The 13524-nt window shown below is 47.0% G+C and overlaps 2 protein-coding genes across 2 annotated transcripts in view; one reads left to right on the top strand and one right to left on the bottom strand.

Moving 5' to 3' along the window:
* Positions 1-3665, bottom strand: part of LOC144610979 (amyloid-beta A4 precursor protein-binding family A member 2-like) — a 30233-nt gene extending 26568 nt beyond the window's left edge. The window contains exon 1 of the mRNA XM_078430036.1: positions 3563-3665. The gene's annotated coding sequence lies outside the window, so the exon portion shown is untranslated. The remainder of the gene's footprint in view (positions 1-3562) is intronic.
* Positions 3666-3751: 86 nt separating this feature from the next.
* On the top strand, positions 3752-13137 carry mphosph10 (M-phase phosphoprotein 10 (U3 small nucleolar ribonucleoprotein)). The gene is made up of 11 exons (XM_078430041.1): positions 3752-3886; positions 5146-5770; positions 6849-6979; positions 8118-8286; positions 8885-9026; positions 9172-9239; positions 9439-9576; positions 10037-10147; positions 11632-11739; positions 12043-12273; positions 12887-13137. The coding sequence occupies exons 1-11, from the start codon at positions 3819-3821 to the stop codon at positions 13034-13036; spliced, it is 1941 nt and encodes a 646-aa protein (XP_078286167.1). The 5' UTR covers positions 3752-3818; the 3' UTR covers positions 13037-13137.
* Positions 13138-13524: the final 387 nt, after the last annotated feature.

Below are 13524 nucleotides of genomic sequence, written 5' to 3'. Positions count from 1 at the left end.
TATCTCCAGTGGCGTGTATGTCCTTGGATGTTTAGCCCTTCTGAAGTCCACAATCAGCTCCTTTGTTTTAGTGACATTCAAGAGGAGGCTATTGTCCTGACACCAGAGTGCCAGATCAGCCACCTCCTCCCGGTAGGCCTTCTCATCGTTGTTGGAGATCCGGCCCACCACCACAGTGTCATCAGCAAACTTGATGATGGAGTTTGAGCTGAACCTGGCCCCAGTCATGTGTGTACAGGGAGTACAGTAGGGGGCTAAGGACGCAGCCCTGGGGGGATCCTATGTTCAGGGTGAGGGAGCTAGATGTGTGTTCCCCCATCCTGACCACTTGGGGCCTGGCAGTGAGAAAGTCCAGGACCCAGGCACACAGAGGGGTGCTAAGCCCCAGTTCCAGCAGCTTCTCAACCAGTCTGCTGGGGACTATTGTGTTGAATGCTGAACTAAAGTCAGCATTTATTTGAAAGATAGACACAAAATACTGCAGTAACTCAGCGGGACAGGCAGCATCTCTGGAAAAAGGAATGGGTGACGTTTCAGGTCGAGACCCTTCTTCAGAATAAATCTCCTTTATTAGTTACCCTGCCTTTATTGGCAGATGCATTGAGGTTAAGAGTCGGGATGTCATGTGGCAGCTTTACACAGCAGTGGTCAGGTCACAATGGGAGTATTGTGTTTAGTTCTGGTCGTCACACTACAGGAAGGATCTGGTGTCATTATAAAGATTTATAGAAAGTGAGAGGGATTGATTCTGCCCATCATCTCTCCCCTCATCTGGTTCCACCCAGCACCGTGTTCCCCATGCGGCCTTCTTTACATCGGCAAACCATGTGAGATGAGGCGTCTGTTTCACCAAACACCTGCGTTCGATCCATCTAGGTCTGCTGGATCTCCCACTTACCAACCATTTTAACTCCCCTTCCCATTCCCATACCAACCTTTCTGTCCTGGGCTTCCTCCATTGCCTGAGTGAGGCCATGTGCAACTAGACAAACAGTGTAGATTATTTGGGTAGCTTACAAACCAATTGCATGAACATTAAATTCTCAAATTCTGGATACCATCCCCTCCCTTCTTTCCCCCCTCTCTTCCCTGTGCCCCATCCAGGTGCATACCCATTTTTCCCCACCACCCACCACTTTTTACTTTTTTTTCTTTCTCCCGTCCTCTTTCCTCCTATCCCATTCACCTATATCCCATCCTCTAGCTTCACATTTCACTCCTCATCTACTTATCCAGCACTCTTTTGTCTATTTCCTTTATCTCAAGCCTTTGTCTGTCCGTCTGCCAATTAACATCACCCCCACAACTGTATTCACATCACTTGCCAGGCTTTTCCTGCCCCACAAATTTCCCAGCTTTTTCTTCCCTACAATCAGTCTGAAGATGAACCCTGACCCGAAACATCACCTATCCATGTCCTCCAGAGATACTGTCTGACCATTGAATTACTCTAGCACTTTATGTTTCGACAAGACTTGACTTGTATTCCGTGTAACAATACAATAAAGAATTCAGATGAAGATTAAAGAGAATCCCAAGGCATTTTATTCATATGTTAAAAACAAGAGGGTAACTTGGGAGAGAATAACTCAGAGGATATAGGCAAGGCACAAAATGCTGGGCATTTGGAGCTCACAACAGAGGTGGTGTAGGGTCTCTTGAAGGGCATTAAGGTGGACGTGTCCTCGTAGCCTGATGGGATCCATTACAGCCTATTGAGAGAGTAAAAATTGGAGCCTTGACGAAGATCTATTTATTCTCACTAGCTACAGGTGAGTTCCAGGAGAACTGAAGAGTAGCCGAGATTGTTCCTTTGTTTAAGAAAGGAAATAAGGATAATTGGACATTGGGTAGCATTCTTCGGGATAGAATTTACTTGGATTTGGAAAAGAATGGCCTGTTTGGGGAGAATTAGCATGATTTAGTGTGGGACAGGTCATGTCTTATAAATGATTTAGATTTTGAGGAGGTGATGAAGATTATTGATGAGGCTCGGGCAGTGAATATTATCTACAAGGTATTTGTCAAAATCTCTTGTCATAGGGTAGATCCAGAAGATTGAGATGCAAGGGGTTCACAATGACTTGGTAGTTTGGATTCAGAACTAGCTTACTCATGCAAGTTGTGGTGGAAGGTTGTTATTCGGCTGGAAGTTTGTATCCAACGGTGTTTCACAGGGATCAGTGCTGGGCCCTCTGTTGTTTTTGATTCATATAAATGACTAGGATGAAAATGTAGATGGGTTAGTTAGTAAGTTTGCAGACAACACAAAAATTAGTGGTAGACACAAAAAGCTGGAGTAACTCAGCTCCCCGTCAAAAATTAGTGGAATTGTGAAGAGTGAAGAAGGCTGTCAAAAGATACAGCAGAAAAAAAATCAATTACAGATATGGGTGGAGAAATAACAGATGGAATTTAATCCAGGCGTTGTTGTATTTCAGGAGGTCAAATGCAAAGTGAAAGTATACACTTAATGGGAGAACCTTTAACAGTATTCTTGGGTTGTAAGTCTACATCTTCCTGAAAGTAGCAACAAAAGTAGATAATCGTGCTAAAGAAGGCACACAGCATGCTTGCTTTTATGGGTCGGGACATTGAGGAACAGTTCTGGTTGTCCCCATACAAAAGGATGCTGCCTGGATTAGGAGGTAGAGATATAAGAAATTATAAGAGGAATAGATAGGGTTGACAGAACCAAAGATGGAAATGTAAAAAACTAGGGGCATAGCTTTAAGGTAAGAGGGAAAAGGTTAACGGAGATATGCAGAGGCAAGTTTGTTACACAGAGATTAGTAAGTGCCTGGAACATGCTGCAGGGTAGTGGAGGGGCAGGTACAATAGTGCTGTTTTAGAGGCCTTTCGATAGGCAAATGGATATGCAGGAATGTGGATCGTGTACAAGCGGAAGGGATTCGTTTAACTTGCCAGCATGTGTAGCACAGACATTACGGGCCAAAGTGCCTGATCCTGTGCTGTACAGTTCTATGTTAATGTGTTACACAAAGCTCAATGAGATTGGGTGAAGGGGTGTCTTTGTGGAGCAATAACGCCTCCATAAACCAGTTGGGGGAAATGATCTGATTAAAAAAGACACAAAGTGCTGGAGCAACTCAGCGGGTCAGGCAGCATCTCTGAAGACATGGACAGGTGATGTTTCAGCTGGGAACCCATGAGTCTGAATAAGGATCCCGACACGAAACATCACCTATCAATGTTCTCCAGAGATGCTGCCTGGCCAACTGGGCTGCTCCAACTCGGTGCCATTTTTGTAAAACCAGTATCTCCATTTCTTACTTTGTTTCTAAAGTGATCTGACAGTTCGGTAAATCCAGTGTAAATATTTCGGCCAAGTTTGATCTGCAGAGAGAGGTCCAATTCATTCAGCAATCTCTGAACTCCCTGCCCCCAGCCCAGCTTAGTGCCAGATGTGCCCAGGGCAGGGCAGGGCAGGTGGTGAATGGCTGGTGAGGCGGGCAGTACCTGCCCCACCCAGGCCGGGGAGGCCGAGCTCCAGCCCGGGCTCTCCCTGCGTCTACCCGCCGCTACCCCACAGGCAGCCTACCTGGGCTAGTCTTCATCAGCCGGGCCGAAGGGCCGCCCGGGAGACTCCGGAGAGCCCCCCCTGGCTGGGGGACGTGAGGGAAGCGGGAGGCCTAAGGCCCAGCGCCCGAGGCCAGGCCCGACCCGGCGGCGCTCCGCCGCGGGACATCCAAACGGCGGGAAACCGGGCGGAACGTTTCTTCCGCGGGAACCAGGGGCCGGAACCTCCGGCAGCGGAATGTTTGTTCCGGGGACCCCGGCGCCGTGACTCCGCCAAGATGGCGGCGCTGGGAAGATGCGTGCAGCGGCTGGAGAGCGCGGGGGAGAAACCCGCACTACTACTCAGGTAGAGGGGGAGAGAGCGGGGGAGAGGGGGCAGGGAACGGGGGAGAGGGCCGCACTGCTGCTCAGGTAGTCGGGGACAGGGGGGAGGGAACGGGGGAGAGGGCCGCACTGCTGCTCAGGTAGCGGGGACAGGGGGGAGGGAACGGGGGAGAGGGCCGCACTGCTGCTCAGGTAGCGGGGACAGGGGGGAGGGAACGGGGGAGCTCAGTCTGCACTGCTACTCAGGTAGAAGGGCCGGGGAGCAGGGAACCGGGAGAGGGGGCAGGGAATGGGGGAGAAGCCCGCACTGCTGCTCAGGTAGCGGGGCTGGGAGATGGAGAGGGCGGTGGAGAGGCCCGCACTCCTGTTCAGATAGCCGGGAGGAGGAGAGATAGGGCAGGGAGCGATGGGGATCACCTGCACCGTCCCCTTTAAAAAACCTAAACGTCGATCAATTCCTAAAGGACACAAAGTTCCAGAGGAGCTCAGTCAGCGGGTCAGGCAGCATCTGTGGCGTTTCTGGCCGGGACCCTTAATACTGATCTGAATGGATGACCCCAGTCTTCTCCAGATATGCTGACTGTCCTGCTGAAGGTCTCCAACATTTTGTGTCTATTTTCCTTATTTTGGGACACCGATTCCTGGTTCTGGCACTTCAGCGAGGGAAACATAACCTTGCATTCACTCGACAGAGAATTTCCAGAAGAATTTTCAACGTTTCATTGAGATATTATCAAGTCATGGAGTTATGCAGCACAGAAACTGCAGAAGTCCATGACATTTACAGGCCATTCAGCCCAACTTGTCCATGCTGACAAAGATGCCTTCATCAGCTACTTCAATTTTCCTGTAATTTGGTCTTGTATCCCTCAAACCTTCCTATCCATTAACCTTTTGAAATGGCTTCTAAATGTTGTAATTGTTTGGGAATTTGGGGCCAATATCTAAGCGCATGGGGATTGACTGCGGGTATGGTTGCAGAGGGAGCTATGGGGGTGTGTGGTAAGAATGGGTTTCAAGATGGGGAGGGGTTTAGATCAAAGAGGAAGATGGATTATTTAGATGGATTTGGGGCTCTTTGACTGTGGTTGGGCAGCAATGACCAGGTTTCATAAACTGGTGATTATGAATCTCATGAAGTGCCAGCCAGGACTGTTACACTGAACACAAGCCTGCCATATGGTGTGTGCCTGAAACACACTTGAATGAAATGTGTAAAAGCTGGGACATGACCATTACTGGTGAGAATGTGTGATTAACACGGTCTTCTCTGACTCCCAGTGTACAGGAAGGATTGGCATCAGAGTTCACTAGTCTCACGAAGGAGCTGTATGATTTCCAGAAGACACAGGAGGCGGACAGGGCTGTTGGGAGCCCTTTGAATGAGTTGGTTGTAGAACAATTTGATGAAGAGCAGATCTGGCAGGAGATTGAATTACAGAATCATTCTGTCTTGAACTATTTTAAAGGGGCAGTTGCTTGTCTCGTGCGAGACAATCTCAGCAGAGTGAATAGAGTGGAAGAGACAGAGATCGATACGCCTGGAGAGGAGTTTGAAATAGAAGATGATTCTGAAGCAGGGGAGGACAGTGATGAAGAGAGAGAGTTAAAATCTGAGGAAGTTAATGAAAAAGGCCAATCTGAAGAGCTTAGTGATGAAGACTCCGACATCAACTTTGACATTGATGAGTTTGTGAAAAGGACTAAACTGCAAGAAAAGACCCCCAAACTCCCAAGCTCGGACCTGGATGATAAATTTTTCAAACTTTCAGAAATGGAAGCTTTTTTAGAGAAAGCTGAAAAGGAAGAAGGAAATAGTGAAAAGAATGATGAAGATGGCATAGATTATTTTGAAGATATTCTCTCTGAGGATGAAGAAATTATAAAAACAAATACCAGGAAAAAGGTAATCTCACAAACTTCACTCTGCTCCTGGTAGAGTCTTCAGAGATACACAGTGTGGAAACTGGCCCTTCGGGTTAACTTGTCCATGACGACCCAGATGCCCCATCTGTACTAGTCCCACCAGCCTGTATTTAGCCCATATCCCGCTAAAACCTTTCCTAACCATGTAGCATCTGCCATAACTACCTCCTCTGGCAGCTTGATCCATGTACCTACTACCCTTTGTCTGAAAAGTCCCCGCCCCCCGCAAGGTTCCCATTAAATATTTCCCCTCTCACCTTGAGTCTATGTCTTCATGTTCATGATTCCCCTACTCTGAATAAAAGACTGTGCATTTGCCTGTTCTATTCCCCTCATGATTTTATACACCTCGATAAGACCATTCCTCAGTCTGCTGCACACCGTGAATAAAGTCCGAGCTTGTCAAACGTCTCCCTGTAGCTCAGGCCCTTGGTCCTGGTAACATCCTTGCAAATCTTCTCTGCACTTCTCCAGCTTAAAAACATCTTTCATAAGTTGATATAAGCAGAAATAGCCTATCAAAACTACTCCGTCATTCATTCATGGCTGATCTCTCCAATAAATATCACCGACCTGGACTGGAGAGCCAGAGTGGAACGGGGCACACTGTTGGACAACTGAACTCATACAATCCACTGTGCCTCCGAGCATAGGCTTGAATTGGGCATCCTAACCTTGTGATAGCAGACTCTGCTAAAGAGGCCTTGCAGGGTACTGTAACAATACATTGCACATCTCCAAAGACATAGAGATATGGGTCATCTCAATGTCAGGATCAGGTGTAGGCTGATGTGACTTGTTCTACAGCCAGTGGATACAATTTGTACATCATTTAGCACATAGAACAGTGCAGCCTACAATGTCTGAACTAAACATAAGCTGTACCTGTGATCCATATCCCTCCATTTGACAAAGATCTGAGAACAGGTTGGCTGTCTGTCCTGCCCATGGGATTGGCAAATGGATGGGTGTCACAGTTATGGTCTCTCACATAAATTGCAAATAAGGAGCCCTGTGAAATTGTTTTACTTATTTCAATTTTGTTTGTTACCGGCCAGACAAAGAGTTCCAGGAACCTGCAGTACAAGGATTTCTTCGACCCAATTGAGGAACCTGGAAGAGAAGATGGCAAAGAGGCAAAACGGGAACTAAAGCGGAGAGAATTAGAGGATGACACTACTCTGGATGAGTATGTTCCCAAGTCACTTTCTCCATTTCTTTTGCTCCATAAGGCAGACACTGGCACCACCTCTAGTCAACACTCCTGATGCCCTGTCCGAGAGGCCTCATTCTCTCTTGAGGAAGATGGTGCATGGCAATGTAACACTGCCATTGTGTGGTGGCATTTTAAACCCCTTAATCCAATTACCCCTCATCCACTTCATTCTCTAGAAATGCAAGGTCCAGGCGTGATGCTGGTGAGTGGTATTAGACTGCATGAGGATTCAGTAGCAGGTGTTTGATCAGAGTCTGTTTCCATGCTAAGTGATTCTATGAGCACCTAATGTGCTGCTCAACGTATCTTTGCAGCCGCTTTGTTTTATAGTTTGGTCCGTGTGGGGGAGCTAACAACTTTTCTCTTCTATCTGCACTGCTCTTGAATAACATGCTCTTAAAACCGTGCTCCTGTTCACATACTGTTCAGCTCACTGACATCAGTCACAAAAAGCTGGAGTAACTCAATGAGTCAGTAACTCCAGCTTTTTGTGTCTATCTTCGGTTTAGTCCAGCGTCTGCAGTTCCTTCCTACACATCCCTGAGATCAGTGACAGGTGTGAAGACTGGGGCACCTGAAGACCAAGGCCAGATCCTTGGTACCTGCAGCATAGGAGCAAAGACAATGAGTGCTGGTCATACCCAGCTCATCAGGCAGCATTTGAGGAGAGGAAAACCACCAAAATAACAACTCTGGTTTTTCCTTCACGTTGTCCAACTTGCTGAATATTTCCATTATTTTTTGTTTTATTTCAATTATCGAGCATCTTGCTAGTTCCTACTAGCAAGTTAATGCTAATTTCTAGTATTTTGTGTTTTGTTCCCTGGAGACGGGTAGGAGGTACCCTGATCCGCTATTGGTCAGTTGCACATTACCTGCCCATCATCTTGAAGAATTTGATTTGAATCAAATGCGGGATGACAAGGATTACTACATAGCGTCGGGTTTCTACATAACGCCGGGTTGCTACATGACGCCTGATTTCTACATAACGTCGGTTTTCTACGTAACGCCGGGCTTCTAACACTACAACCTGTAAAGAGATGATCAACGCACTCGTCTGCAGATGATGAAGACAGCGTTGTATTAATTGGTTTCTTCCATGACCCAGAGACCAGGAGAAGGTGGTGGTGGAGAATGGCAGAGTGGCCAAGAGGGCCAAGGGCAAGAAAGTTAGCTTTGATCTTTCCGATGACGGTGAGGAAGATGACCTGACCAGGGTGATAGAAGGAAAGAAGCTGGAAGTGGAAAAATCAAACTTCGAAAAACGCCAAGAAAAGGTGAGTATTATGATTCAAACACAGGGTATATGGCCTGACATTAACTGAAGCTTGTCATAAGGTCATGGGAGTCGTACAGAGATTGCAGAGTTTTGGGAGTGAATCAGTGGATTGACATTTCAATTGGATAATGAGTACTTTACATTTTGTGGGTGGGTGCAGAGAGAGGGAGGGATTCAGTGGAAGTATTTGGAATTATTGAAGGCTGGTGCAGAGTAAAGACAAACTTGTGATGGAAGGGAGATAGTTAACCGAAGAATCGAATAGGAGAATTCTACTTGGATTGAGGCTGTAATTACTGTTGAAACAAGTAACCAGATGCTGCCTGACCCGCTGAGTTACATCAGCGTTTTGTGTTGTTTTTCTTCTGGAATTGGTGATTGAAGCAGAGACCAGGTCAACATTTAAGGACAGATTTTGTTGGCAATAAAAGGAACGGGATTGTGACATGGATTAGCATCCAGAGTATGCAGAGTTAGCACCAGCATGGGTTAATTGGTCTAGAATAAACCCCTCAATCCAATTACTCCTCTAAGGGGTCCAGTCTCTAATTTCCACGTAATTCAATCGCTAACCTGCTGTGGTTTGCTCCCTATAGTTGAAAGTGCACATTCAGCAGCTGGAGAAATCTGCCTTGGGGCAGAAGCCATGGCAGCTCCTGGGAGAGGTCACAGCTCAGAAACGGCCTGAGAACAGCTTGTTGGAAGAGGACCTTCACTTTGATCATGCGGTCAGGAAAGGTGAGTCCCATGCGTAATCATTGAGGAGATGGGGGCGAGGAGTTTAGTTATTCTGTGGGAATGTTGGGGTGCTTGGGGGGTGACTTGCCGGGAAAGCAACACCGTGTTATGGTCTGTCGAGTACTGAGTCTGTGTCTGTCCCCAGCGCCTGTCATCACTGAGGAGACTACACTTCAACTGGAGGATATCATTATCCAGAGGATTAAAGACCAGGTCAGTACTACTTTGCTGTTAACTCGGAACCAGCTTGTTTGATGTAGGTGACTAAGAGGGACTGTACCTCGATATCCACCGCACTGGAATCTGCAGAGTCCAGCGTTCCTGATCGTGCTTCTGCTCTGTGGACGTTGGCAGTGGACCGTTGTTTGAGAATCAAGTGCTGATGGCTAAGTGATGTGTTCGCTCTCCACAGGCGTGGGATGATGTCTTGCGTAAGGAAAAGCCCAAAGAAGAGACGTTTGAATACAAAAAACGACTTACTTTGGACCATGAGAAAAGTAAACTAAGTCTGGCCGAAGTCTATGAGCAAGAATATCAAAAGCAAACTCAGGTAAGAAACTGCAAATCTTCGACAACAAAGTAAACAGATTTAAAAGTGAAACTGTACCCTGGAGAGAGTCAGCACTTTTAGGCATTTACCCTGGATGGACTCACACCTTCAGGGACTGTACCTCAGGTAGATTCACACCTTCAGGGACTGTACCCCAGGTAGAGACACACCTTCAGGGACTGTACCCCAGGTAGAGTCACACCTTCAGGGACTGGGAGACGGGACAACTTAAAGCATTATTGATTAAAATTTACAACTACAAAAACACAACTAGAGGTGGAATTTACTGCTTCAATTACTGTGATTGGATTTTGGTAAGGCTTATGTTAAAATGGGCAAAGGACTATGAGCTTGCTCTCAAGGCAGAGAATGGTCCTGGGTCTGACCCCAGTATTGAGTGACGGTGATCCTGTATCAGAGAGGTGATGTCTACTCTTTATTTCTATCCTCATCACTGCAGCAAAAATCAGAAGTGGAGGAAAACCAGCAGTACACAGAGATCCAGAAAAAGATGGATTCTTTATTCCTCAAATTGGATGCACTTTCCAACTTCCACTTCACCCCTAAACCGGTGAGTAATGAAATAACGTAACACCAAAGAAGGTATGGAGATAGTTTGTACGGGTTTTTTACGCCATCGGAGAGTGCTACATCGATGCTGCCAGCTGTTACCTGCTAAGTGAACCTCATTGTGCTCAGCAGCCCTGCAAGTCAATCCCAGGCCCTACATGGCATTGTAAGTATGTAATTGTTCCGTTTCGGGACATATGTCAATAAAACACTCTTGGCTTGACTCTTAAAACGTTGTGACCAGCCTTGGTACACCTGTGGTTGGATATTTCAGAATGCAAGTTAGCACATGCAGTGTGGGCACTCGGGTAAGCTGTAACGTGACCAGTAACCATGTGAGTGAAGAGATTGGATTCTTCACCAAGTTAGGAGAGAGATTTCAGACCAAGATGATAAAAATAATAATCACTTTTGTTGAAATGGAGTTGTTTCAGACGGGTGCTGTGGAACTTCACCGGTACCAGCACCAAAACCCAACATTACAAACCACTGGAGTTTACTCTGACTTCATTTATCTGTCAATGACTGCGTCCACTGTTTGTGCTGCTACAGATGTTAGTCCAACACAGCAGTTCACAGCATCGTTATACCAAGAGAAATTTAATCATCCACACAACTGTTTTGTGAGCCCTCATTTGCTGTAAAATGGAGATTGACTGCAGCTACCCCCATCATGTGAATACCCCCCACTGTGAATTTTCCCCACCACACTGTGAATATCCCCACCACAATGTGAATAACCCCCACTGTGAATAACCCCCACCACACTGAATACCCCCACTGTGAATACCACCCCCCCACTGAATAACCCCCACCACACTGAATACCCCCACTGTGAATACCACCCCCCACTGTGAATAACCCCCACTGTGAATACCACCCCCCATTGTGAATAACCCCCCCACTGTGATTATCCACCACCACACTGTGAATACCCCCCCACTGTGAATATCCCCCACCACAATGTGAATAACCCCCAATGTGAATATCCCCACCACACTGTGAATACCCCCCACTGTGAATATCCCACCACACTGTGAATACCACCCCCCCACTGTGAATAACCCCCCCACTGTGATTATCCCCCACCACACTGTGAATACCCCCACTGCGAATATCCCCCACCACACTGTGTATAACCCCCCCAAACTGTGAATACCCCCCCACTGTGAATAACCCCCACTATGAATATCCCCCCCCCCCACACTGAATACCCACCCACTGTGAATAACCCCCACTGTGAATGTCCCCCACCACACTATGAATACCCCCCTCTGTGAATACCTCCCCACTGTGAATACCCCCCCCACTGAATACTCCCCACTGAATACCCCCCACTCTGTTTAAAAGTCCCCGTACCGTGAGACTGAGGTGGGACGCCATCCGAGCCTCCCCGTCTGTGAGGGGTCTGTGTTGATGGGGTGTTGTGGGCATGAACTCGGCCATTCTGGGTCTGGCTTTAACAGTACATGTTTATTTTTCCAGCCGGTGCCTGAGATGAAGGTGGTTTCCAACTTGCCCTCCATCAACATGGAGGAGGTGGCTCCGGTCAATGTCAGTGACGCCACACTGTTGGCACCGGAGGAGGTCAAGGTAAGAGATGAAAGCAGAGCAAGACAAAGAGGTAATGGGGGTGAATGCTTCTTGGAGCGACACTGAGCTCCAGTTTTCAGCTGAGCTGGTGTGGGGTGGCCATTGATGAGTGTGAGTCCCTCCTTGTGAGGTCAGTGGATCTGCTGGAAAGTGATCCAGTGCACTTTGGGTGTGATTGGGGCTGAGCTCAGGTGTCACACATGGTTTACTCGACTGCAGCCCCTCTGTGAGGCTGGATGTTGGAGCTGGCGAGAGCGGGAATGTGCTTGGTGCTGGAGTTGTGCTGACTGGTGACAATTACAGGGGAAGGGCCGAGCTGGAGCACTGCAGGGAGAGGGTGAGAAGACACCCACTGACAAGAAGCGGGAGAGGAGGAAGAAGAAGAAGCTGAAGCGACTGCGACTACAGGCAAGAGAGACGCGGCAGAAAGAGCTGGAGAAGCAGAATGTGAAGCTGAGCAGCAAACGAGAGAAGGAAATGAATGCTGAGAAAACAAAGAAACTGAGTCTGCAGGGAAAGGTGGTGTTGCTGAAGGTGAGTGCAGACAGTGATTATCATCAGAGCTGCTGTACAATCCCAGCATTGTGTGGATTGAAGAGAGGAAGTGAACTCCACTTTGCAGTGTTTTATTTCCGTTGTATAATTGCTCCCCAGTGACAGTAAATCACCATGAGTCCCAGTGTAATGACCAATTGAATTGGCTCTCAACAGATTTTCATTTACATTATAGCCAATCGAGCTAGCTCCATGTGATTTCAAATCCTCTATCATCTCCCATTAGATCACAGTTGCTTCAAAGTAAAAGAAAAAACAGAAAATACAGAGAATGAACATATTCTATCAGCTTCAGGGATACCTTCAGAGACCGTGCCCCGGGTAGATGGTGGGATCTTGAATAGCTGAAATGTGAAATACTTATCTTCACCATTTACAGCACGATCTGATTGCTGGATCAGTTTACTTGCTTAATTAGACTTAGTATTTTGATTCATTAAATTAGTAATTCCCTCAATCTCCCCCATTGCATGCATTCCTGATGCCTGAACCACATAACACTGTTCATCCAGTAAATCCTAGCACTGTAATTCACTGCAAGAAAAAATACAGCATTTAAAAAATTGATTAATATTGTTTTTATTACGAAAAGGATGAAGGAAAAGACAAGGGTCTGCGTTCATCAAAAGCCTTCTTCTCCCATTTACAAGATCAAGTGAAAGCAGAGCTCAAAGGAGTCAAGGTTGGAGCGAAAAAGAAGAATATTCATGGGAAACTTTCAGGAAACAAGTTGAAACTTTAATACAGATCTCTTCACATTGTCTACATGGTGTCATCCCCGCTTCCTGCCCTTGCCATTATAGAGCATAGCATTCCAAAATTATTCTTGTATAAAACTAGCTGCGTCCATTAAAACAATCAATTTTCTGGTTTGTGTGGAGAGCTTTTTGTGAGCCTGTCTGTGAAAGAACTTTACCAGATATAAATGCACTGAAAATCCGAACTTCAGACAACACAAAGGTGTTGGAAATATCCAGGATTTGGGACACTTCTGTGAAGTGCATCGGGCATTTCAACTTGCTGACCTTTCATCAGAACCAGAAAATGTTTTAAAATGCAGTGAAATGGAGAGAAGAAAAGCATGGGGTGGGGTGGAAGCTGCGTGTTGGGGGGCACTGGGCCCGCCAGGGGGCGGCAGTGAGTGCTGGGGCGGGGCAGTAAGCGCTGGGCCCGCCAGGGGGCGGCAGTGAGCGCGAGAGGGGCGCTGCCGACCATAGATACTAGAGGAAC

This window comes from Rhinoraja longicauda, chromosome 38 (genome assembly GCF_053455715.1).
Source record: "Rhinoraja longicauda isolate Sanriku21f chromosome 38, sRhiLon1.1, whole genome shotgun sequence".
Classification (NCBI taxonomy): domain Eukaryota; kingdom Metazoa; phylum Chordata; class Chondrichthyes; order Rajiformes; family Arhynchobatidae; genus Rhinoraja; species Rhinoraja longicauda.
This window is presented reverse-complemented; position numbering and strand designations above follow the sequence as displayed.

Coding starts and splice junctions, on each gene's coding strand:
- mphosph10 (XM_078430041.1), top strand. CDS start 3,819: ATGGCGGCGCTGGGAAGATGCGTGCAGCGGCTGGAGAGCGCGGGGGAG. Junction 3,887..5,145: donor AAACCCGCACTACTACTCAG/GTAGAGGGGGAG, acceptor TCTGACTCCCAG/TGTACAGGAAGGATTGGCAT. Junction 11,740..12,042: donor TGGCACCGGAGGAGGTCAAG/GTAAGAGATGAA, acceptor TGACAATTACAG/GGGAAGGGCCGAGCTGGAGC.